This window comes from Cuculus canorus, chromosome 1 (assembly GCF_017976375.1).
Source record: "Cuculus canorus isolate bCucCan1 chromosome 1, bCucCan1.pri, whole genome shotgun sequence".
NCBI classification, from domain to species: domain Eukaryota; kingdom Metazoa; phylum Chordata; class Aves; order Cuculiformes; family Cuculidae; genus Cuculus; species Cuculus canorus.
The window spans coordinates 24,912,793-24,940,477 of NC_071401.1; the positions used below are offsets into that span (position 1 = coordinate 24,912,793).

At 35.7% G+C, this 27,685-nt stretch overlaps 1 protein-coding gene across 11 annotated transcripts in view; it reads left to right on the plus strand.

Moving 5' to 3' along the window:
• Nucleotides 1-27,685, plus strand: part of NBEA (neurobeachin) — a 498,960-nt gene that overhangs the window by 71,910 nt on the left and 399,365 nt on the right. For all 11 annotated transcript variants that reach the window (XM_054056357.1, XM_054056365.1, XM_054056384.1 and 8 more), the window contains exon 2: nt 24,549-24,780. In XM_054056357.1, the coding sequence (XP_053912332.1) occupies nt 24,549-24,780 (232 nt within the window). The remainder of the gene's footprint in view (nt 1-24,548; nt 24,781-27,685) is intronic.

The window sequence follows — 27,685 nt, forward strand, 5'->3', positions numbered from 1 at the left end:
AGAGAGAAGCTACCAGCAAAACTGTTATAATATAAAATCCCCAGAAGCTGCGTAAAACAACTGATGTGGGACGATCATATTTTAAATTTTGCGAAGAAAAAATGCATGAAGATCTATCTGGAGAAGTAGTGGAAGGTGTGTGGTTGAGAGAGGGAGAGAGGGTAGTTGGTGATTTTCGTGATAGATGTAGTAGTATACTACTTTGCCATGCACGAATATATCGTGTTAGTCCATGTCTTGTGAGAACTGAGTGATATAAAAACATTCTGTAATGTTTCTGATGAAATCTGGCTGTGTCCTGTGGTGTTGATGAGAGTCAATGAAACACAAAGATGCATAATGAATATTTACCCACTTTCTTATACATGAAAGTGTAAGCTTGATTTAGACTGTAACCCATGTCATTTCTTTGATGCGAATTATCATTGAATCATAGAATATCACTAACTGTAAGGGACCTGTAAGGATTATCAAGTACAACTCCCTGCTTCTCTCAGGACTACCTAAAACTAAACCATACGACTAAGACCATAGTTGTTCAAGTTGTTCCTTGAACCCTGACAGCCTTGATGCCGTGATCATTTCCGCGAGAAGCCTGTTTCAGTGACCGACCACCCTCCCAGAGAAGAAGTTCTTCCTAATGTCCAATTAACTTCCTCTGAAGCAACTTCATTCCATTTGCTAATATCCAATAGCTGGTCACCAGAGAGAGTTCAGCACCTCCTCCTGCACTGCCAGCATTGAGGAAGTTGCATACTACAACGAGGTCAGCCCTTAGCTTTCTCTTCTCCAAGCTGAACCAAGTGACCTCAGCTGCTCCTTGTAAGTCTTGCCCTTGAGACCTTTCACTATCGTGGCTGCACCTCTCTGAACACACTTTATGGTTTGATGACCTTATATTGAGGCACCCACAAATGCACACAGTACTTGGGGTGGGGCTGCACCAGTGCAGTGCAGGGTGGGACAATCCCCTCCCTTTGCCTAGCTAGCTATGATGTGCTCGATGCACCCCAGGACATGGTTGGCCCTTTTGGCTGCCAGAACACCTTGTTGACTCGTATTCAACTTGCCATAAACCCAGACCCCCAGAGCTCTTTCTGTGGGGCTCTTTCTGTTCCCCAGTTTGAACATATGCCCAGGATTATCCCATCCCAGGTGGAGAATCTGGCACTTGTTCATTAAATTTAATATGGTCAGTGATTGCCCAGCTCTCTAGTATATCCACATCTCTCTGTAAGGCCCATGTACCCTTGAGGGAGGTCCACAGTTCCTCTTAATTTAATATCATTGGCAAATTGCTTAATGTACACTTGATTCCTGTGTCCAGGTCATTTATAAAAACATTAAAGAGCACTGGCCCTGAGGTACCTCACTAGCGACTGCCAGCCTGATGTCTTCCTGTTTACTGTAACTCTTTGAGCTCAACCTGTCAGCCACTTGTTCATAGATCATATTATGGATTTGTCTAGCTGTGTGCTGGACATTTTGTCCAGAAGGATACTGCAAGAGACAGCCTTAAAAGCTTTGCTAAAAAAGCCAAATCAACCCACATCTACTGGATTCCCTTGGTCAACTAAATGGGTAATCTTGTCACAAAAGGAAATTCATTTAGATAGACAAATAGTTACAGAGAGGTTGTAGAGAAAGAACTGCAATGTAATGAAATATTAGCAAATGTAGCTAGCCTGAAATACCTGTCTTGTAGCTGATGGCCTACCTTTTGAAATAGGAAATATGTATTTATCTAATTCATCATTAACAGCCAGTCTTCATGTGCCTATGTTCCCGGCTTATATGATTGGAGATGAAATTCAGATTATTGATCTGAGGAAAAATAGATTTTATGTTATTGGTTCAGTTAGTTTCAATAAATAATTATTAATGATTAGTTTTTGAGTGGAGTTTATTAAAGATATATGTTTATATGCAACTGCAGTGTCTCATAGATATTAAGACAATTGCATTAAAAAGATGAGCATCCTAAAATAATTAAAAAAAAAAAAATTCCATTCTACCAGTGATTTGAAGTAAGCTTTAAGTACTATGTAGAATGTCAACTTCTACGTGGAATGCATGTAGTTAAAAAAATGTAAATATTTAGACAAAAGTTTATAGTATTTTTTCACAGCTACAAGTAGCTAAATAGCATGTTAAATATATTGAGTAAGTTTTGATGCATTTTTAAGCATCCTGAAAGTTTCAGGTTTTGTAGAAATTGATATAATTTGAAAATAATTAACTATGAAGTAATATAGAATCATAGAATAGCTTGGGTTGGAAGGGACCTTAAAGATCATTTAGTTCCAATGTCCCTGCCACCTAAAAGGGCCTCTAATTTCTTTTGAAAATTGCATTGTAAATCTGATTGGACTGGGGTATCAAGAACTAAATCAGATAGGAGAACTATGTGGAAATGAGTATTCAGTCATTTAAGATATTGAAAATACTTGGAGCTAGGAGAGTAAGGGTTATGGGAAGTAGGGTATTAGGGTACTGTCCACCGGCTTTGTTTGCTTTTGTGCACTTGCTGTGTTATCCTATATTGTTAAAGGTGTTTTCAATAGCTGTTTTTTTTTGGTGTTTCCTTTTTTTTTTCAGCCTGTTAGCATTGATAGAAGGCCATGCTATCTTGCTCTTTTGTGACCCTCAAACTGTGAGGGATTTTTGTATGTAAACTTAACCTTTCTTATATACTTAATACTATTACAGCTATATTAAGGCTGATTTTTGTGGTAAAATTTTATTTTAATTGGATTAATTCTGAAATGACTTCTTAAAAATGCAATTAATATGATTTTTCTTACTTGACAGCACAGTAAGTTTGTTAAAATTCTACCTAATGGTAGAGAAAATGTTATTAATGAAACTGTTTCACATAATAAGGGATATTGAATGTCTGTCAATGTGGAGTCCACTTTAAATGTGCTCATGCCCTAAGTGCATAATTTTAGATAAGCATATTCTGTGCACACCATTTCTTCTTGTACAAATCTGTAAGAACTAGGGAAACTGTGGCCTTCCCCAATTCTCTCTTCAACCAGGTAAGCAAGATGAGATCTAATAGCATTCTATCCATAGTGCTCGAAACTGATATCTTTCAAAAAACAACAAAAAGAAAACAAGTGACCAAAACCAAACAAAAATCCCACCCTGCTAAAAGACTGCACCGAAGGCAATATAATCTTAAATCAACCTTTGAAATCTTTGCCATCATCAGTGATTTTTAATTAACGTAACCTCCTCTTGTAGCGCCTGTATAGAGTGGCTGACTTAGCCACTAAACCAGAGAGAAACAAGACCAGGGAGTGATTATCCCTCTCTCCCCCTTCCTGACTTCTCCCCATGTCAGCACTTGGGCCTTTTGCGGTTGGATTGCTGATTTGCACAGGCTTCTTCATCACAAACACTGCTACCAAAACCTCAGTGGGGGGAATTTTCCATGCATTAAGCTGCTCTTGTGTAGCAGTAATTACTTAGCTTTGATTGACTTCAAGTTAGAAGGGAGGCTGGTAAAATGAAGCATCTTTATTAGTGATGGAAAAATCAATTAAACTTGGAGTGTGATAGTAAAATGCATTAGCAGAAGGAGCAGGAAATATCTAAACTAGGTAAAATTTGCATCAGTATTGTCATTGGTATTGAAAGTAGTAATATTTACAGTACTAGCGATTACTTTTCAACAGAAAGAAGACATTTGGAAGTTGTGTGACAGTATTTCAAAGGATGTTTCTTTCCGCACAGAGAAAGTTTCAGTTCTCATAGGAGAAGCATTTGGAAATAAACCCTCAGGTTTCAGGTGTAACTGAAGAGGGAGTGATGTATGTTGCTTAAGATTAAGTTAAGGCTAAGTTTGACACTAGAAGTTTAATTGATGCTTTTTGGAGGACAAATGGATACAGATTCAGGTGCAATCTAGTAATAAGTATTCTTGATACTGCAATACTTAATTTACTAACATTATGATTCTTATAGGCTTGATAGCCCTGTTACAAAAATTTAGGTGTTTTCCAAACTGTGCTCTTTTTCTTTGAGAGTGATGCCCACTTTATGCTATTAATTTTCTTCCAGTCATTAAAAACAGTTGTGAATTTGGTTTTGAAACTTTTCTTCACTTAAATTCCGTTTAGCTGGTTATGAGTAAGTACATACTTTTTTGTGGATTTTCCTACTGCCTCAACAGATGAGAAATGTACAGAAAATACAGAAACATAGATCAATTGGTTATTTACTCAGACCTGAGAATCAGAATGAAGCAATCAATTGTTTATAAATAATAAACCGTAGAACAACTTAATCTGACTATTGGAGTTCAAAGTTCTGTTAGTGCTATTAATGTGGTTGGAAAGAGCTTTTATTCCTTCTTTGTATACTTCTCCAACTTCTATTATGTGTTGGATTTAGACATGAAAGTTTTTAACAGATGAGCCCTCTGACTATGTATTACATTGAAGTACTTGAAAAAGAACTGATGGAGTAATTAGTTGTTCCATTAACTGAAACAACTGAAAGTAGAATATTTGCAGAACACAATCTTGATTATTGCTTGTATTGAGTAAGGCAAGGATATAATAAGATATGCTATGTAATAAAAGTTGGGAGGAGTACTGGAAAGGGAAATGCTTGAAATTTTGGTCAAGATTGTACAGTCATTTTAATGCCTATGTTCTTGCAAAGTTGTTCTCATCTGTTTACATGAGGTGAATTATTATTTAACGTGGCATACTCACTGCTGTTTATTATCCTTTTGATGAAAGAGCAACTGAATAAATTTTCTGTTTTGCCAGTTACTAATGGTTTCTGAAGACCTCACCTCTGAAGGAGCTTTTACAGGTTATGATTATTTATATTGCGATGCTTTTTCAATTTACATAACTGTTCCATTTCCTCTGGAGTAACATTTTCACCTAAATTGTGTACCAATTCTGTTTTACACTGGCTAAAAGGGGGAAAAGGGAAAACATGAACTCAGTGTTAATTGTGATGAACCAGGACATAGGTCTAGGAAAATGTTTGTAAGCATTTAATTGTTACTGTAAATTAACATTACTATATTTTCTTAATTGACTATAAATAATGGAAATTGCTATTAGATATGCATTAATGTAAAACTGCATTTCATAGGGTAAAAATAATGAAAATTAATAATTTCATATTGCTTTTCTGAAAGCTTATCTGTTCCTGTTTAATATTTAACATATTCGAGATTCATCATTCAAGTCATGGATGCCCCATCCCTGGTGGTGTTCAAGGCCAGGCTGGATGAGGCTTTGAGTCACCTGATCTAGTGAAAGGTGTCCCTGACCATGACCAGAGATTTGGAACTGGATGATCTTTAAGGTCCCTTCCAATCCAAACCATTTTATCATTCTATATGTATGGGATGTTTAAAATAAGATCTGAAAAGTCCTTTTGATAGGTTCTGTTGGGTTTATGGTGTTAAATAAATAGCTTTTTATAAAGTTTATTCACCTTTATATATTGAAGTTGAAAGGGGGAGGTAAGTAACTGAAACCAGCCATTTGAGGAGGCCTTGTTTAGAATTCTTTTCCTTTGTTTTCTTACTGCTTAGTGTTTTCTACTTTTTCTTCACAAACAAAAGGTGTATAATGCTTCTTAGATGGTGCAAAACCAGTCGAATCATCAGGTTTGACTGGTGCTTTGTGTGAATTACTGCTAATCCTATTTTTTTTATTATTCATTTCAATTAGGTGAATTGTATTCTAATTTCTTCTCTGAAACATGAGTGAGGAATATGTTAAGCGTCTCCAAACGTAATCACTTTAAATGAAAACTGATTATTTTAGAACCAAAGTCTTCAGTAAGAGGACATGAATACATAGAGTGCGATTAGAAATGGATTCTAATTCTATTAAACACCTCTTTTCTTATAGCCCCCTACTTTTTTGTTTGAATCGGAGACGCTTGTCTTTTTACTAATAAGCTAAGAATTTACTTTTACGTAGCAGAGGTAAATCTTACTGAAGTATTAAGAAAAAAAATTGTCATAAACATTTTGTACTTTGGTAAACGTATTTAACCAAGAAGAGTACCATCGTCAATGGATTGTGATTTGAAATTATAGTAAAGTTATGTAAATATCAAGTAAACATAATGCTGAAGGAATAAACATATATATCTCTAAGAAATTTGTCTTTTAATGCAGTGAAGAACACTTGATTTTTGTCTATTTGTGAAACATCTACCCTTGTAGTTATTGACACTTCAGTTGTAATTGTCTTGTAATCAAATACGTGATCTCAGTTACTTGATGCCTTAGAAAGAATGCTTAATATAGGTGGAGCTGTATGATTACTTTTGCAGATGAAGTGTTTGAAACTCAGACCACAGAAATGTTGGTGTCAAAATCTGGGTCTGAGTCCTGGAAAGACCATAAGAGTACATTCTTCAGTGTTCCCTCCAAGCTTCAGCCTGCATTAGCTGAGTAAATGATGAATAAGTGTACTACCAAAGCATGTAAGAAATGTCAGGATGTGATGGAGTATTTTGCTGAAAAAATATGTTACCTGTTAACCATATTTTTTGTAAGCATTTGTCTTCTTTTTTAAGTAAACCAACCAAGGGATAATGTGCTGCTGAGAGTGGTACTTTTAAATGTTGTTTGCAGGAGAACAGGGTTTAGTGTCCTAATTCTTTATCAATGGAATTATCATTTCATTTAAAAGTGTATTTAGCAATTATGTATAAATATAGTTTAAGATGGGAGTCATAAAAGGGAAAGGGGATGTTTGGGGCTATGTATAGAGAAGTATGGTACTCATGTTACGTACTGCATTTATGTTGTGTATGTATTTACAAGAGTGAGTATGGGGTGCAATTATCATTTTTTGAAGGTTTTTTGGAAGTCTATTTCCTCCTTATCTCGTATAGAGTAATACAAGGTGTATCTTAATTACATATCTGCTACCCTATATTAATTGCGCTCTTTCACATATGTTATTAATGGCCTCACAGATATATTAGTCCTGTGAAAAACCACTTTTGTGGCTAGTAGCAAATTAAATATTGGGAATCATTAGTAAGGAAAAGATGAACATAATAAAGCATTTTTATGCAACTGTATAAATTAACGATATGTCTGTATTTTGAATATTTATGAAGTTTTAGGCATTCCCAATCTTGAAAGAATGTATTAGAAATAGCAAAAAGTGTGAGGCATAAGATGACGGGATTAACACCATTTCCCACAGCATTCTTCTGGAGAAACTGGCTGCTCATGGCTTGGACAGGCATACTCTCTGCAGGGTTAGAAATTGACTGGATGGCTGGGCTCAAATAGTTGTGGTAAATGGGGTTAAACCTAGTAGGCAGCCAGTCACAAATAGTGTTCCCCAGGACTCAGTGTTGGGGCCAGTCCTGTTCAGTATCTTTATCAGTGATCTGGATGAGGTGATTGAGTGCACCCTCTGCAGATGAAACCTGTTTGAGGGAAGGAAGGTTCTGCAGAGGGGTCTGGACAGGCCGGATCAATGGACCAACACCAGTGGGATGAGGTTCAACAAGACTCGGTGCCAGGTCCTGCACTTGTGTCACAACAACCCCATGCAACACCATGTGTTTGGAGAAGAGTAGCTGGAAAGCTGCCTGGTGGAAAAGAACCTAGCGATGTTGGTTGATAGCTGGCTAATCCAGCAGTGTGCCCAGGTGGCAAACAAGACCAAGATCATCCTAATTTGTATCAGAAATAGTGTGGCCAGCAGGACTAGGGGAAGGATCATAGCCCTGTGCTTCTGGCTAGTAAGACTGCACCTTGAAGCCTGTGTTCAGTTTTGGGCCCCTCAGTACAAGAAAGACATAATGGTACTTGAGTGTGTCCAAAGAAAAGCAACAAAGCTGGTGGAGGATCTAGAGAACAAGTAATATGAGTAATTGGCTGAGGTAATTGGGGCTGTGTAGTCTGGAGAAAAGGGAGACCTTATCACTCCATACAACTACCCAAAAGCAGGTTGTAGTGAGGCGAGCATTGGTCTCTTCTCCCAAGTAAAATGTGATAGGATGAGAGGAAATGGCCTCAAGTTGTGCTAGAGGGATATTAGGAAAATCGTCTTCAATTAAAAGATTGTCAAGCATTGGAACAGGCTGCCTCGAGTAGTGGTGGAGCCACCATCCTTAGAGGCTTGTAGATGTCGCGCTTATGTACCTGGTTTAGCAGTGGACTTGTCAGTATTAGATTAAGGGTTGGACTTGGGCTTTTTTAACCTAAACAATTCTACAATTCTATATTTTTATAATTCTATAAATATAGATTTCAGATGAGGATTGACTTAACATCTAATTCTGTATTCTTGAACAGCAGCTGAAACAGTAACGCCAGGCAAACACAATGGGAGAACTACTACAATATTGAGATAACCTCACTCTCTGTGCAGGGACTTAATACCACAATAATATGGTTTCATTTCCTTATGAGTTTAATCTTCAGAAAGGTGGGTGCACATTTTTCAAGTGTAAGATACCTTTTGAAACAAGCTAAAGTGATAGTACCAAGTAACAAAAATAGGGAAGAAGCACCGAATCAGTTTAGAATACATCAAAATATTCACTGTTATCTTGGCTGTAGGTAGGCAATTGCACCTAACCCAAATTATGTTGCCTTTGCCTCTGAATCACGTGAAAAGGTGAAAAGTGCTAACATTTGTACATAAAATGGTGTTCAGTTTGGAAAAGCTGAAGAGTTAAGACATCCAACAAACTTCTTGCACTGAAGAAACTCTCTGACCACTGATAAATTGTGTCTTATGCTTATTTATCTGCCTTTCCGTTTCCTACTTTAAGTTATCTTTTGTAGTTAGAGTTGCTTTATTGACCTCTCCTATTTTGCCATATGATTCTGGCCTTTATTCTTGACTCTACTGTTCTACAAGTTAAAGAAGATATTTCTTTGCGTGGACGACTGCATAATAACTTAAAGAAGGGGAGTAGGGAAAGGGCAGTTAGGATGCACTTCTGACTTTGTAAAACAACTGTCATTGTCATCTCTGTGGTACCTCCTTTAGCAGCTGATGTTTTAGGTTTTATCCTTGCACAAAAAAAGTCTTAAATCATTAATGACAGCTAAAACCCTGTGGGAATGCAGTCATAAACTAGAACAATTATCTTACACAATCCCGAGAGTTATTTAGAGAAGGAAAGGGGACAAGTATTGACAAATATTTTTTAAAAAAAATTAGTCCTACAAATCTAAGTATTAGGAGTTGCCTTTAGAGTAAGGAGAGCTTCTTGTAAGGACTTGAAATAAAAAATAGTCTTAGAGAAGCTTTAGACATTTTTAAAGCACAATCCCTGTCCTCTATCAGTATCTTGTTCACTTTTGAAGACAAGAAAAATGTAACAGATAGTGTACCTTCTGATTTTCTTACAAAAAAAAAATAAAATATGGACTGGATTTACTTGAAAATACACATGATGATGCTTATTTAAAAAACTTCAGGCTACCAGTTTGAGAAGCCACAGGAGTTATACTCCTATGATATGGAATCTTGCTGTTGTAAACCTGACACCTTATAATTCATGAGTGTGTAATATGATGACATCTTTCTGCATTGTGTCACATACTAAATGGCATTATGGTGTTGCACATTATTGTATTAGCTGAGAAATCATATTTCTGTACTAGCTAATTAGATTTAGAAGTGTATGGTTATCAATAAATTACAATCCATATGAAAATGGATTCCCACTTACTAAGGGAAAAATGTAAGCTTTGAGTTAAAACCATACTTGCTTATACATTTGACTATGTGCTTATTTACAAAATACAACAATACAAGAATTTGGTAGATTCTCCAGGAAGCTTTTGTTCAAGCACCATTAAGTCTAACTCAACTATAAATTATATTTTTTTGTTATTATTTGCTGGAATCTAAGTATCTTTTTAATGGAAGGAATGTTGAGTAGTCTTCCTCATTTACTCTTGGCTCTCTTTTACCTCTTTGTGGCCCATATAGAGAATTATATGGAACTATATCGTATGTCGAACATTTGTTTTACAATCAATAAAGAGTCATTGGACAGAAATGAGCTAGGGCTTTTCACTTTGCCTAAACATTGGGCTGTTTTCTCCCCAGTTAACTTCTGGGAAAAGGCTGTATGGCAAGTAGTAAATGCTTTTGGCAGCTAATTACAGAGGGAAGATTACTGAAAATGAGCATGTTGAAATTGAATGTAGAGCTTCACAAACTGGTGATGAGTGTTGCTGTTGAAAAGTTTCAAAATATTAATATCAAAAATGTTACAAGTTACCTCAAAATTATTGATGTAACTAAGTAGGAGGATGTTGAGAATTAAGGACACTTCTTTGTTCTTCCTATTAAGGTCCTGCTTTTCAGCAGCATGAAGTGGAGGGTGAGACCACTATTGTGCAGCTCTCACTTCAGTATTCTTTGAGATCATATATCCCTGGCATTGTGGTCCTCCTGGGCTGTCACACTATCATTAATGTTTAATGAGAACAGGATACTTTTGACACCTATATGTATCAGTTGGAGCATGGGACAGTCATAACTAAGTTCACTGGAAGTGTTCTGCTTTTAAATATTGCATAGCCATGATTTATAGTTTCCAGGATTTTCAGAGTCTTAGTTTTGTAACAAGAGAGAAATGTCCCAGTTCAAAATTAAAGCAGTTAAAGATGCTAAAGAAAATAAAAATTGAAGAGAAAGGTGGACATGAGTATGAATCACTTCTAAAATGGATTATTTAATTTTAAAATAGGTAATTGATAACTTAATGAGAAAAAAAAAGTAATTCCTTTTCTTACCAAACAAGTGTGCAGTGGTATAAAAACAAAGCATAAACTCTGAGGAGGGACTCGGGACAGTGTTTTAATCCCGTTAAAGTAGATCAGATAGAGAGCTGCTTCATAACATCATGTGAGTGACAGGTTTTACTATTTAAGTTTTCAGGGGATGCAGAACAGAAAGGTGAGGCCCTGGGTGGGGTGAAGGCGGCCCATTCTCTGTCCAGTAGGAGCTGGCAGAAGAGTTGCTAATGGGAAGGGCTCCTTAGCGGTGAGGAAGAAGCTGTTAATGCCAGCAGACAGCAACCACTTCTGCTCTCTGATTACCTTGTGGAAAGGAGGAGACAGTAAAAGAGCCTGCAGGCTATTCATTTAGGATTTGCAGGCCAAGGATAGATATATGATGACTGTTTAAAAGATGATAGTCAGCTAGGTAGATCTTTGTCCTGATGGCATGTGGCTGTTTTTCAGATCTTAACCAAAGTGTATAGGTACAACATACACCACGATCCTCATAGATAATGTCTTTTATCACATTTTTATTCTTTAATTTTATCTTGTGTATCTTTAATTTGTTTGATAACCATCCCACAGACTATTCTGAAATAAAATCCATCATTTTCCAAGGCTAAAATTCCATTAACCATATTGTTGCAATTTTTCTACTCATAGAATGCATCTGTGAGTTAACTAAAAAAAAAAAAAAAAGAAAAAAGGCTTTGATAAGTACATTTGAATAGTAACAAATGTTGTTATTCGTAAAAATAGAAACCAAATGTTTTGATTTACTGGAGAATTCTGTTGACTATAATTGTCTATTAGTATTTATAGAAAATACATTCTGTTCACTTCTGTACATGAAGTTAGGGAAGCAAGTGTGTGCACTGTAGGGTTTTTCAGTTGTTTTAAAAAGAGACATTATTCTCTGCAGAAACATTTTATGTAATACTGTTAGTTTTGCAATACAAATTAGATTAAACCCAATGTGTAGTTTAATGTTTCTCAGTCTTTCATTTGTTTTGATGGTGTTCTTTCATAATGATGTTAAACCTCTGCAAGGTTTGCTTTACAGAGATAATATGTTATTCAAACTGCTTAAAAAAAATAAGTACATGTACATTGTGCTACTTGAAAAAGTCTAGGATTTTTAAGCCACCATAAAAAAAACTGGCAGATGAAAAGTTGATAAGGGATGCTACTGACCAGTTAGATTTGCCTGTGCAAACTACAATGGTGCAAATGCATCGTCTCATTAGCAAAAGAAGTAAGAAGAGACTACAAAAGTAGTTGCAAAAGCCATTCATTTTCTCAGAGTACATTTGGTTTTGACTTTAGTAACTCAATTATTTCAATTTCTGTTACCTTTCTTCTGACTTGGAAACAGAAGAGGATAGGTTAAAGCGAAAACAAAACCAAAAAAACCACCACAATCCCGAAGCACTGCAAAAGAACCTGTTTAAAATTATAACTGACTATTGAAGCCTGGAAATTAGAAGCTTATTATACTTGTTGTGAGCTTATATTGTACTTGCCTCTGTATCTTGAGCTTAAAATGAAGTTTGTGAAAGTGAGAGAAGAGACCCAAGCATGGGTTATGAAGTATTATAAGCAAAATGAACTAGGGATATAATTTTAGTAATATCCGTGTTTCATGCTCCTTAAGCTGTGCTCATTTATCACCTTCTCTATCATCCATACGAAAGAATTTTGAACTTTTGTGTTCGCAGATGTGGCAAACCTCAGCTACTTGGTTTAAGTCACTAACTGTTCTCTTTCTGAGGTGAGGACGTCCCCTGATCTAACAGGCTGATCTCTGTTTAATTAAGTCTAGAATAGAAGGAATACGTAAGAGGAACTAAACCGTATAAAGTGAAAAACAGTTCGTGCTGTTGGTTTCAAGTGTGAGAATAGTTTTGATTTTTTTCCCTGAAAATAAACCTGCAAATTCTGTTTCTTGGTCTTTCAGCGTTTAGGTTCAACATCTTGAACTAAAAGCTCATATTCTGCTGTCACCAAAAAAAGGTCTGTTGGAGTTGTGTATGATAAATGGTAAGATAGCCTCCTTCAGGGATACTAGACACGGAAGATGACTTCTAGTTTTGTGTTTTGTGTTAGGTACTTGTATATAAAATGCCTTTATCGATCTTCATTTCTGTCAGAAGTGACTAGATTGGTCTTCCAGCTTTCCAAAGTGGGTAAAATTTGTCATGTGTTGCACTTTAAAACTGTCTCTTCTTACATTCTTTATAAGGTAGGACTTTTTCTTTCAGAGGGTTACAGTCTTGTGCTAATGAAGCTTTTACAAGCTTTTATGACATTTGGACTTTATCAGGCTTGATTTCTGTCCTACCCCGAAATCAAGCACTCTTTACAGTTATGTAAAGAACAGCTGGAGAACTTTGTGCCAAATGCCCAACTATTTTTCGTGTTTGGTTTTTTTTTCCCCACTCTAAGCCTCAATTATACTTAGAAAAGTTCTTGCTTTGTCAAGTACGTCTTTTAAAAAAGCAGGGGAGGGGAGGAGTTTAAATTTCCTCTTGGCAAACTATTAAGTCAAATTTTTAACTCTGTAAGTTAGACTTACTTAAGCCTAGACTTGTGGTGTATATGAGTATAATTGCTACTTGCCTTGGTAACTCTATGTATACTTGACTGTCGTTGATCTTTCATTGATTTCAATGCTTTGGTGCAGACTTGCATTAATACTGGTATACAGAATATGTTATAGCAGTATATCCCTAATTAAGGTGTTCTCAACATACCACTCTATAATATTTCTCTTGATTTGACTTTTAGAGCTGTGACCTATTAAAAAGATCAGTCCTGTGACTTTTTTTCCCCATTGAAACATAGTTAGTGTTTTATTTATTGAATTTCTATTTGTTATTTGTATTATCAGAGGAGCAAGTTAATAAAACTCAACTAATCTGACCCAGATAATTATGTGTTATATATGTTACCACAATTCCAATGTAGTACAGTACTACAGCATACCTACCCTACCAAACAGTCTTGAAACCATGCCTTGACATTGTACTTTTCTTAAATTAAATAAATAGAGTGTCATTTCCATCCATCAGGGTGTTGTGGAGGCACCAGCAAAACAGTCATTCACTGAAAATAATGAGGTTTTACTTAGCACTTCAGAAACAAAAATAAACCACAAGTTTGCATGTCACTCAGGAAATTTACTACACAACTGCCATAAGAATTCATAAGTTCCACATACAATCTTTTAGAAGTGTGACCCAAATTGTGCACAATCACTCACCCACAAGAGGAAATCTTGCTCTCAAGGGTAACCAGAAGATGGAATTCAGTGAGGGCTCATTCAAGGATATATCCAGAAGAAATAGTCTCTCATCAAAAGGAGCCTGAGGGCACACAATCCTGGGAAGTTTCCTTGGGTGGCATCCCAGTCCCAAGTAGGGAGAGTCCTCACTGCAGACCTGCAGCTCCAGGGAGAAACTGGCTCAGATTGGGTCTGCAGCGTGACCCTGTTTTGTACCTAGTCAAGTCTGATCTGTGGTCATTCTAACTGTCTGGGGAACCACATCTTCAAAAGACTCTGTACTTGGCAACAGTTCTCTACCTTGGGAATGGGGGTTACGGTTAGTTCATTGCTGACCTTAATGTTCTCTGCAGTGAAAGAACATCTTCCTCCTGCTCCCTGCCTCCTCCTTGAAACCTGAATAAGGTAATCAGCTTGCAACCGCTGGAAAGACCTGGTCTTTGTGTCTTTGGCCAGCCTCATATTTGACTGGTCCTTGGCAAGCCATGATCTTCTCTAGGTCGTTGGTAGGCACTAATTGGGTCCTTGTCAAGGTGGTCCCACCTGCCACATAGAGTCTGGGGATTTTTTTGCCTTGAAGTTTCAGCCAGATTTGATGTCCTGATGATAAAAAATCAGACATTAACAGGGACTCAGTACAGGGGACAGGTTTGCTGAGCACCACAACCATTTTTTTTCCATGCTCTTTCTTTCATCAAAGCAGCTTGTAATTTTGATACTAAGAATTATAGAATCATGAAATCATAGAATGCCAAGTTGGAAGGGACCTCGGGGATCACCATTTAGGTGATATATAGTTTAAATGAGATGGCTCAGAACCCTGTCATGCTGAGTTTCAAAAGCCCCCAGTGTAGGGAAATCTCAAGACACATGTAACTCATTTTAAATACACTTAAAAACACATAAGCTATGTTTCTTAGGTAGAGTTCCTTTAAGGGCCTTTCTTTGGGAGGACTAGTTGAAGTGATGTAATGTTACTCTTGCCTTTACTTAAGCATTACCCTTATTGGATAAGTATTGACTGCTGCTATTTTACAGGGCTTATCAATTGAACATACGTTGCTTCGTGGAAAGCTGGAGAGGATCTTTTAATATAGGCAGGTAGTGATAGGACTAGGGATAATGGGTTTAAACTGAAAGAGGGTAGATTTAGATTAGAATTTCTTCATTGTATCTACACTATGAGATTGAGGAAGCTTTGAGCAACTTGATCTGGTGGGATATGTCTTTGCCCATGGCAGAAGGGTTGGAACTGGATGATCTTTAAGGTTCCTTGCAACCTGATCCATTCTATGATTCAAGGAGCACTGGAATCATAGGACTGGACTGAATAGGTCTTGGCAGACTTATACCTTGTGTCCATTACTATCTATAATTACACACTGTAATGTGTGCTTGTTTTCTGTGGAAAGCCCTCCAAAGATGAAAAATTACAACCTCTTTAAGTAACGTAACCGTAACTATAGCATTTTTTAAAATAAAGCATCAATAGCACCTAATAAGCCTGTAAGTAATTTTTTGTACAACAAAGGCAGTTTCAGTTTGACAGTCGCTAGCTTTGTCATTTCATTGTAGCAAATCTTACTGCTGGTTCTAGTGATATTATTTGGAACTGTCCTCCCAGATAGTAAGGACCTGTTCTGCCAAATATTAAGGAAGGTAGACAGTTCTTGTAGTAATTTTTACTGTCTTTTATGACTGATTTATGTCCCAAGGAAGCTAATATCCTGAGGCGGGTAACAATGACAACAGGAGGACGTTGCTAAGTACAAAGTTAATCTTCATTGCTTACAGAGCCTTTGTTCTTTCACAACGTATATTATCTTCCAGGCATTTAAAATAATTTTTTATTTTATTTATATTTTTTTTCTCTTCATTCTTGGAAAAGAAAGAGGTGAAATCTTAAAAAAAAAAAAAAAGAAAAACTGTCAATATTATCAAAACTATTGACTTACAGAAAATTACTGTAGATCGGGAAAGGGCACGATAAATTGCTTTCCCTGTATAATAGTGGTGTAACATGCAGGCTTATTTCAAACAGGGAATAAACATGCTTTATAGTTTATTCAGAAAATCTGGGCATTTGATGTTCTGAGACAGACAGTGAAATATGATGTTTTTGGAGGAACTCAGCAGACCACGCTCAAGGTTAGTTGGTCTCATACTCCTAAACAAAGTTTGCAGTATCATACTATGGTTTAATTTCCTCCAGTGCTTTGTTAAGGCCACTTATAAAGGAATCATTAGAGTCTACTGAACTGAGCAGTGCTGCTCAGTGGGCAAAACTGAAGTAATTTTGAGGACAGAAGCCAAAAAGTTTTAAACCCTGATGGGTTGATCCCAGCCAACAAATAAGCACCCACTCACTGCTCCTGCAGCACAATGGGGGAGAGAATCAGAAGAGTAAAAGCAAGAAAAACCTAATAGTTTGAAGTAAAGGCACTTTAATAAGTGTGTCTGGGGAACAAAGGTAATCACTTGCCACCTCCCACAAGCAGAGTGATGCCCAGCTAGTCTTTGTACAACCCCTGACATGGAAAGACTACCTCATAGTGTGGATTTGGTCCATCAGGGTCAGCTGTCCTGGCTGTGTCCCCTCCCAGCCTGTTGCCCACCCGCAGCCTGCTCATTGGGAGGGCAGGGTGAGAAACAGGCTGCCTTGACATTGGATGAACGCTGCTCAGCAATAGCTAAAAAATAGTTTTGTTATCAGCACTGTTGTAGTCACAAACATAAAAGACAGCAGCATATGGGCTGCCATGAAGAAAATTAACTCCATATCAACCAGAGGCAGCACACGAACCTACAGGAGTGTCCTCCTCCCGCAAAAGAATATACAAGTAATTAAATGTAAATCTTTCACTGAATTATTTTTAAGCTTGCATGATAACAAACTCACGCTTGAAAGTACCAGAAGTGAAACTGAATGTGTTACTTCATTCATATTTTCTCAGCAGGTATAAAGGGCATTTAAATTATTTTCTTTCCTCAAAATCCTTTAAAACTGTCAGAAAACTTGTTCCGTAGCATTTCCTTAGTGGCACACTGCTGTGAGCATACTGTATATTATTCAGGATAAAAATGTTTTTGAAACTAAAATGAACAAAGTCTCCTTTAAAAAGGGTATGATAATGTGGAGAATTATGTGCAGTTGCAGCAATTCACATGAGAATCAGACTTTTTAGTGCTGTCATTTGGTTATAAACCATACTGTGAGCCCACTGGGTAAGATTAGTCTGACATAACTTAGGTTGTGCCTCTCTGAACTATTTGTCCTTTTATAGTCAGTGAAAAGTACTGCATCTCCAGGGAAAGATTTGTTTCATCCTAATGTTGCATCTAAAACCAGTAAGACAAATCACTTCCCAGAAGCACCTTTTACTTTCCATTGATAGTAAGGAGAATTTTGAAAACTACTCCACCAACCTGTCATTCAGAGCTTGAAACCAAAACCAAACCCAAACCAAACAAACCACAAAACGTGTACCAGTGATGGAAAACATCCGCTTTAAGTTTTTGTTACTTTTATTTTTCTTTATAGTCATATTGATACGCTAAAGTTAACAATTACATGTGGTCAGCACGCATATTGTCGCTATAAATTTTGATTGATTTCATTTAGCATTCTGAACTCTTTTTACCTAAAGACATTTTCATTCATGCAGCTGAAAAAGAATCTTCCTAAAAGCTGGAATTAATTATTTACAAATTTAACGGTTTAGCTAATGACCAGAGTTAGTAACTTGTGGTTTTCTGTCTGGGTCTACCACCACTATTGTCAGACTGCTGTGTTTTAGTGCTTGAATTGGAGTCCTGTCTTTATAAAAGAAGCAGTAGCAGTCTGATTCCATATATTTTCGGCTCTCACTGGTGATTATTAAATCAATTCAGTGTTGTTTTGTAAAAAAGATGTCCTAGTTTGAACAAGAATTATTCTTGAATATTATGTGACGGCCTTTATTATCAAGGGTAAGAGGTTTACTAATTCCTTTTTAACACAACTAATTGATTTCAAATTTTAAGAGATTGTCACTCCTATCCCAGCTCGTTATTTTGAACTCTTTCCCTGTGGAAATTTGAGCCAAATACCAAGTCGCATGTTTCACAATGCCCAAAATTTATGTGAACTTCAGGGAGAGAAGAGAAATATAAATTTTGTTTCCAAACTGCTTACCTCCTGTACTCACAAGGCAAGATTATTAATTCTAGTCCTATGTGTTTATATTTTAACCTTAAATGGTTCTCACAAAGTAGTCCAAAACAGAGGAGAATGGTTGTCATGTTGGCTAGGATATGACTTCATTTATTGTTGGCTTCATGAAAGGTAGAGCATGCGTGACAAGAGTTAATTAGGAGGGGGAAGGAAGGAGTGCCTTGGTGCAAATCTAACTTGTCTATCATTAGAGTTGTAGGAATTATACCATTTCAGTAATTCAGTTTTTCAATGGCACTGCCTGTATAATATCCTAGAATTTATATTTTTATTTTTGTTGAAATAAACGTAGTAAGGAATAGAAAGAAACTGGGAAGAAGAAAGCTTCTTTAACAACAATGAACAACAAATTTAGACATTTAAAGGTTTGAAGACTTTGTTTTATTAATTCAAATATACATTGTTTGATCAAGACAAATACATAAAATATAAGCCTGTTAATATAGATGAGGAAAAATGGTCACAATAAAGAGCTTTAGTTTTGTTGTAGATAAGTACAATGAAATTTCACTTTATGCTGGATAAATGTGAAACTGAAAAAGTATTTTTGGCCCAAAACATTTACAGATTAAATGCAAGATAAGGAGTAGTGTATAGTTATAGATAATGCTTCTTTTCTCCTTATATGCATTTGAAGAAACTCTGCTGAAAAATATATTCTTTACAATTAAAAGTAAGTTACAATTGTACAGGTTAGTAGTTCTTAAGACTGCATATTAGATGAGGAGTAGAAAGGAATGCATGTAAAATGTTAAAAGGAAACAGAAATGTCCAGTTTTGGTACCATGAAAATTCTTCCAAAGTATGAGTGCAGAATATGAGAAACTAGACTACTCTGAGAAATTTTGATCTATTTAACATGAACATAATTGCAAAGAAAAATGTTTTATTTGATCTACCTGTAGTTTAGATTTTCATATTTTATCGTTGTCACTGTTTATTTGTGTTACATTCTTTCTTTAGCCGCTGAAATATCTTTTTGCACCTCACACACTTCTTGAGATCCTTATGTTTGGCAGTTGTTTAGTATGTTTTTAATCACAGGTGAAATTGTGTTGAAAAAATCTTTAGGTTTTTTTATAAAATTCTCCTGGAATAAGTTCAGACCTCTGCTTTCTTCGGTTTGTTTTTTTTTTTTTTTTTTTTTTTGCCGTTCAGTAGCATTTCATTCTGATATTCCATTTATTTCTTTCATCTAAGATGAACTGCCATCTTTCCTTTCCTTCTGTGGTCATTTAGTAGATTTTCAAATTGAGAAGCCATCTGTTATTGGAGAAAAGATGACTCAGGGGTGACCTCATTGCTCTCTACAGCTTCCTGAGGAGAAGAAGGAAGAGAGGTGCTGAGCTTTTCTCCCTGATATCCAGTGACAGGACACTTGGGAATGGTTCAAAGCTGTGTCAGGAAAGGTTCAGACTGGATGTTAAGAAGCATTTATTTACTGAGAGGGTGATCAAACCCCAGAACAGGCTTCCTAGAGAGGATGTCAATGCTCCAAGCATGTCATTGTTTAAGAGGTATTTGGACAATACCCTTAACAATGTGCTTTAACTTTTGCTCAGCCCTGAAGTGGTCAGGCAGTTGGAATAGATGATCTTTGTAGGTTCCTTTCAACAATAACTATTCTATTCTATTCTATTCTATTCTATTCTATTCTATTCTATTCTATTCTATTCTGTTCTGTTCTGTCCTGTCCTGTCCTGTCCTGTCCTGTCCTGTCCTGTTCTATCATCATTTCAATCTGTTCTGCAGAACTTTGATTTGAAGAATGTGATTTAAAAAAATCTGTTTTTAAGTAAATAATTTAATTTGAAATGTTCAGCAGTGCATATTTTACTCCATTGCAAGAACTCATCTGAATATGCTATCAGACACATGTAGACAACTTCTCTATTTTGGGGGAGTATTTCATCTCTGTTCTAGATCAAAACTGTGTAGAAGACTAGCCTAAATCCTGCTTAGATGCAGCAGCTTAGGAAGAAACATTTCTGTTGCATAGCATAAGGAATGGCAGAAGCTTATGCTGAGGAACAGCTGAAGTATTCAGAAAAATGGAGATTCTGTGTAGTGCAGCTGCTTTCGAAAGTAGTGGTGTAGGTTAAGATGGGTTCTCGGAGCAATTTGCAAGGAATGTCAATCTGCCATTGTAAACAACCTCAGGATAGGGAAGATGGCCTTATTTGCTTATAACTGCCAGTTCATTAGTTCTTCAGAAGGAATCCGTTTGTTGGCTGTATTCATCTAACTTGGAACTGTGATCTGAACATTAGTTTGCTACTTCATTCCCTGCAGCCTGTGCTGTGAAAGATGCAGAATACTTAAAAAGTGATACATAAGCCTGACAAAGTAAAAGCAGTAATTCAAGATACTTTATCACAGTGAAAGCACCATCTTTACTGAGTATTAAATGTTCACATGAAGAATGCAAATTAAGACTGAGCGTTTGACTTAAGAAAAAAGGTTGTATTTGAGATCTATGATATGGAAAGAACACTGATTTATGATGTGGGATACTGTCTCCTATGAGGATTTCTATCTTAGTGTTCATATTGTACTCTAGCTGAAATTTATCTCACTAGACAACTCTTCCACCTGTTATATTTAAAATATGTTACTCTATGGCAGTATGATATAACTTTTTTTGTGCTGGTATTGCATCCAGAATTGTACCTGAGTTATGCAGTTGCAAGTTCATTATGAATTTTTACAGTTGCCTACTGACAGTTATTTTCATGTGGCATAGTTGTTTAAAGAAGTACCCTTTTTCTCTTTTTTGGCTGATAATAGCAGAATCGAGACCCTATTACTCTGTACGTATGGGTAAAGCTATAATAATGCAGTATTACTTTGCATTTAGGAAATTCGAATTTTTCTTAAATTATTCTTGATATCAGAGAAATCTTTGCAGCTCTCAGTAGCTGGTGGTTGATGGAGAAAGCATTTCATGATTTTTGGCTCTTTAACAATTCTTTGTCCTTTCATTAGTATCTGCACTTATTACCAGCTCATTATTGCTGTGGTTCTCCACTGATAACCTCTCTCTGTTGTGAAAACTGTTCTTGTTATTCCTCTTTACCTACCGTCTTTTGATTGGTAAATACAAGTGTTGAATTGATGTTAGAGACTGCTTATTTTATAGTGAATGTTCTACTTCATTTCTTGGCTGAATTATATTTTATTTCTTTACCTTTTAAAGCGAGGTGGATGCTTTGTATTACTTCTTGAACAAAATTTAACCATGGTCATTTACTCCTGTATACTCAATTCATTTTTGTTTAGATTTTCCTTTTTTTTCTTAGACTTCTTTTTATCATGACTGTTAAAATTTTCAATTTATGTTGAATTCCAGGATGACTACTTTAAAAAAATAACCCTCTCCCCACCTTCTTAAATTTTTCCTGTCACTGTTCATTAGTTCATTAATTTGTTTCCTTTATTGAGGAAGCTGACGTTAATGATAATTATGATAATTGATAGTGGCTGAAATATGCTTACGCTGCAGATAAAGGCAAATCAGGTACATTTTAATGTTTTCTTTGGTGAAATAAGCGGTTACTCTGATGGACTATATATACCACTTGCTGCCAAAGGGACAAGTAAAATAATTGTAGTACCTACTGGATGGTCCGTAACCCAGTAGAAGATTCTCCATAAAACCATCTTCCTAGCATTCAGTGTATTTTTTAATGCAGATTCACTGAGGTCTTTTATACATACACAACTTGGTTTTAATTGTACTGGAATATCCCATCACTTCAGGCTGATAGAGCGAGCTCTATTTCTATCTCCTTTAAGTATTACATATTAGTATATTAATTTACATTAGCAAGCAAATACAGTTTGAATTATTTTAGTCTGTTTTAATTATTCTTTGTTAGTTTGCTATTTTACATCAGCAAGAATTCTACAATTAATGGTGTTTGAGGAAAGGGGAATCAGTCTGTATGAACCTCTGCTTTCCAACTGAGGTATTACTAGGTTTTTTCTTTGTTTTAAGGTCCATCTGTTATCAAAAACAAATGGTGGGATTCATCTCACCTAAATTAGGTATCCAAAAGTTGTATATCTAAATAGTATCACAGAATTGTTGAGATTGGAAAGTATCTCTGGAGGTTCTCTGATCCAACCCTCTTGCACAAGCGAGGCCAAGCTAGAGTTGGTTATCCAGTTCTATGTCGAGACAACTTTTGAATGTATTCAAGGATGGAGTCTCCACCAATATGATTTCTCATCCTAGATTTCCTGCATGGAAAGAAATGAAAGAAGTAGACACTTGCAGAAGGTGCTTTATTTCATCTTAGGATAAGCATCAAAGAGATTTTAAATGAATGTCTCCTACAGGTGCCTGTTTTACCTCTGTGTGTTTTTAACATAATGTCAGAGAGGCTCACCCAGATGGAGAGAAATCTGAAAAATAACCACCCAGATTCCTGGTGAAGTGTGCATCAGTTATGGCTGTTTTCAGAAACAGAAACTCTGCCTGGGTTTCTTGAAATGTGTAGTGTTTTTCTCTCTAAAATTATTTCATTAATCTTAAGAATGACCATAGAAATACTGTGCTTCTAGTATTGCCAACTTTATTGCCCATCATTGGTGCACATTATATGTTTACGAAATATGCAAATATATGATAAGCAGCGACAATTTCTAAACTAAAATACTAATTGTGATTAAGGTAATAGTTTTATTTGAATGCAATTTAATGTCTCAGGAGAACTTAGGAGGCAGTCAGTTTATATATTGGGTATAATCGTAACTTTTATGTTAGAAAACTATGAATTGGTTATTACCAATTAATTGATAGAGAAAAAGTAATTTGTTAGTGGAAGAAAGTTATGGAGTATAAGCCAAAGCTAATCCTTAACTTAGTTGTATTATGTCTGTCCAAAGACTGAGTCTGAAAGAACACTATGAATATTTGGATAGGTTCCATCATCAAAAGAAAAAAGTTTGCCTAGTATGTCAGCTTGCTTCTTGTTGGGAGTTTATTTTAAAGGCAATACCAATTAATTTCAAATAGGCTGTGAAATAGCCTTCTATTAAAAGTAATCATTGAAATGAAGCACTTATAAGTGATGAATCCTTTGAATATCTTTATTGCAACTTTAATTATATAACATCCTGAAAGAAATAAAAAAGGATATGTTAAAATAATTTTCATATTAATTTATTCTGTTCTTTTCCCTTTCTGAATAGGGTAATGTATTTACAGTTTTTGAACTTTGACATTAATGCTTTCAGCCTTCTTCAAGGTTATGAGAATAAAGCAGGATGCATAAGACTAAGGCTTTGTTTCCTTCAAATTTGAAAATTGCTTCAGCCGTTAAAAGGAGATTATATTTTTAAACTGCATTTCATATCTAATGCAGTAAGAGTAAGGTGTTTTGAGTTCTTTCTAATTTACACAAGTAACTGATTGAAATTGGTGAATTCCATTCCTTAAGGTATACTTGGTCTTGACTGGAACTTTTGCAAATTGTTGCTAATTTTTTTCAGTAGTTGTGCTATTTAACTGGAGGACATTAGATAGCATTTTGAAAGTATCTGGGTAGACGAGAGTCAGGCTGTGATTTCACCAATACTGCTGTTAAATCGCTTTTCATCTGAGTGCTTGCTCCCGTCCTGGTGCTGTCTCTTCATTGCACCAGCAGTAGATTTCCTTGCTACGCGATGAACTGTTCTGTGATAAAATTAAGCAACTTTTCCATGTCTGCTGTAGTCCAGAGAAGATTTCTAATTCTTTTTTTGAGCATGACTGCATGACTGTTGGGGTGGTACAATGGGAAGGGCAGCAAGGTCTTTCAAACACATATCTAAGGACAAGTGTTGGCTTATGTCAGGAGAAAACATAGATAAGTTATTTTCAATATGTTTTTATTTCTGAATAGGCAAATTTCAATTCAGAGAACTGTAGGAAAGTAACTTCTGAGCTTTTCAAGTTCTGCAATTTCTGCAGTACATTTCTCTGGGCCCAGCTACCATTTCAATTACTTTATAGGAAGGAATGTTTGAAATATATTTTCATTTTATTTTATGGAAATATTGTATTCAGCACTATGAGAAATCGAAGGCAATTTTTTTATATTAATGTGTGTATTTTTTACAAGCTATGTTTTGCATAGCATTATTGTTATTTTGTTGTCTTACAGATCATATCTGTGAGTTTCTCTTATAAAACCTGCCTTTCTTGTCATGTAAAAAGTACGCAGCATTGGTCACAATGAAAGCATTAAAAACACTAAGCTATGTATTTCACATTGTAATGCTGTTCTTGTTTTCTTTTGCAGCTGGTTGGTGGCGAATTTGATCTAGAGATGAACTTTATAATCCAGGATGCAGAGAGCATTACATGCATGTCAGAGCTTTTGGAGCACTGTGATGTAACGTGCCAAGCAGAAATCTGGAGTATGTTCACAGCAATTCTACGTAAAAGTGTCCGTAATTTACAGACTAGCACAGAAGTTGGCTTAATTGAGCAGGTACTGCTGAAGATGAGTACTGTGGACGACATGATTGCAGGTATAAATTGCCAACTGATAAAATAACTATCACCATTTTGTGATTATGGAAGGGTGTGGGATTTCTTGGGTTTTTCTTGGTGTGGTATTTTGGTTCGTACTGCTACTGAGTCAGAAGTACTTTTTTATGAGTTTCAGAAAAATGACAAAAATATATCCTAGGTTAAAATATATGTAAATACATTGTTTAAAATAAGTGCCTGTTAATTCATCAGAGAAGATAATTTAATCTTGGTGACAAAACCCCCCACTTTTGAACATAATTAAGGACAGTACAAGTTAGAGTTCATAACTGTCAAGGTAGTCTTTTAGATTTTAAGTGTATTGATAATTTTGAATTATTCAAATGTTAGAATTGTTATTGTGATGCATTTTAAACATAATCTACATCTGACAGCATATCAGAAATGACCCTGGTTTTGAATGCTAGACATTTGGATTATATTAAATAATAATTTTGTAATATTTAGCTGTGTTCCCTATAATATCTGTCTGCTTTTTGTACTTGTGGTTTTTAACATCCTATGGTATTTTTACAGCATTAAAATTATTTGGTTAGAGGAGCAGATTTTGTTGTCATATTTAAATATGGCATCTGAGAGCTGTGTATGATTAGCATTTATTTGCTCCTTATTTCACTTGGGGAGAAACTTAAGTCAAGTATGTTCTTTCAACTCAGAGTGAAAGGAGTTCTCACTTTTTATATAGTTTGGGACTGATATTAAGATACTTAAATTGTAAGGCATTAATGATGTCTGAAGAGGCTTCTTTTCTGTAATTCTAAGTTTTCAGTTGATGATCTGATTCCTGCCGTATATGTAGGCTTTGAGGAACAGTAAACTTGCTAGGGTTTCAGACCAGAAATAAGAGGAAAATAGCAGCATGAAAACTGGATGACTCAGGAATGTTATTGTCCTTGGCTTTTTTTCAGTATAAAGGCGTCTGTAATATTAAGGATTTGAGAAAGCTACGTTCAGTATTTCAAGTCTTAGTGAACACATTGTTGATTAGAAATGTATATATAAATGTTAAAATCAGACCTATTATTCTAAATATTGTACTGCAATATTCAGACTGAGTTATAACAGATCAATACATTCACAAACCAGTGTTTTTCAGCGAGTATGTTTTGTTTTGCAGGGCTTGTAAATATGTCAGAGCAATGTAAGGACAAAGATATCATTTTATTCCCTATTAAATACAAAACATTAGCAGATGAAACCAAACATTTCTATCTTGATGCTTTTCAGGATTTCACTAACAGAAATAAAATGTTGGCATCAGTAAACATTCCAATAAAATTTGACCTCCCCTAAATAGTACTTCTGTATGTGCTATATATAGCTATGTTGGTGTCTCCCTTAGAGAGAAAGTGTAAAAAATGCTTAGCTAATTGTAGAAGCTGGAAATCAAGAGTATAGGATCTGTCTTGCAGGAGCTTTTGGGAATTGAAAAATCACTCTGAGTTTACTACTAATATAAGCCAAGGGTAATACAAAAATAAAATTTTAAAAATATAATAAAGCCTCTACCCTGTTAATCTTCTTCTGAAAGTGGTCACCTGAAGAGACCTTCCATGGAAAAAAAAAACGTCATTGAGCTTGCTGTTCTGTATACTTACACGGACAAAGAGATCATATATTTAATTTCAAATCTAAACTGAAAATTGGAATTCTGATGGCATTTTATCTCTGCAATGTATGTCAAATTATCTGAATAGTCTTACATATGAGCAGGAATTTAACAGAATCATACTTTGTAGGGTCTTTCTGTGATAATTGTAAATAGATGAGAATGTGGTGGTTTTGAGAATTTTTCTGGCAAAGACACCGAAGCAACAAAATTTGTCATTTTGCTGTATTTCTGCAAGCATCTCACCTCTTATAAATGTCAACAATGTTGATAATGAGTCAGAAGTAATAAATATGGTAGGCCCTTGATGACAAAATTGGTGACTACTAATGCAATATCTGTGTTCCCTAATCTACTATGCAGATGCCTAGGTTGTAATTGACACCAGATGACTGTAGAACTTCTTTGTCCCAGATATCTCTGTGAATTTTCCAGACTCAGAATAAAGTAAGAGATGTTGTGACAGGGAGGATATTATAAACAAAAGCTGTGTTAGTGCTTATTCCTATGAAGTTATTACCACTTTCTTCCCCAAACAGTTACTAATACTGTGTCAACCCAATGTTTTGGAATTGGCTTTTATCATCTATAATGGGTACAGGTTTTCTGGTTTTTATTTGGTTTCTTTGAGGCTTCTTTGTTTGTTTTTTAGGTCATCTCACTCCTTCCTTTGTGAAATGCTGTGGTTAGACTTAGATGAGATTTAAATAGACAAGACAATCATAATAGTTGTTTTATGTTCTGACAGCACACTTTCAGGACCAGTCTAAGTCTGAAGCCAATCTTCTCTGGTTTTATGAAAGTAAGACAACAGCAAATAAACATGTACCCAGTTTTTGCAGAGAGAATAACTTGTCTGCCTGTCTAGATGAAGACTATCAGATTCATGAGGCTTCTCAGCATTTTTGCAGGTTCAGGTTTAATCACCTTTAAAGTTTTAATTGGAATCCAAATGGGATCACTGCCACTTGTGTAACAATTTCCTTTCTAGAAGCATAACCTGCCAGAAGTCATCTTTGTACTGTGATTATCTGATATACTAAGATAGGGGATGGCCATCCATTTTATCAGTGATTAAGGGGAAAAGTCAGTGAAATATTAGCATAAGTGATGGACACTTTATTTTTTTTTAACAACTGCTCAGGGTCTTCTTTGAGGGATTCACTTTTTACCATTCTGTTTCTAGGCAATAAGTAGTGAAGCAGATTATCTGCTCTGAGGGACTCTTTGGGTCTATAGTACCTTCAGAGAAGTCTGATTGGTGGATGAAAAAG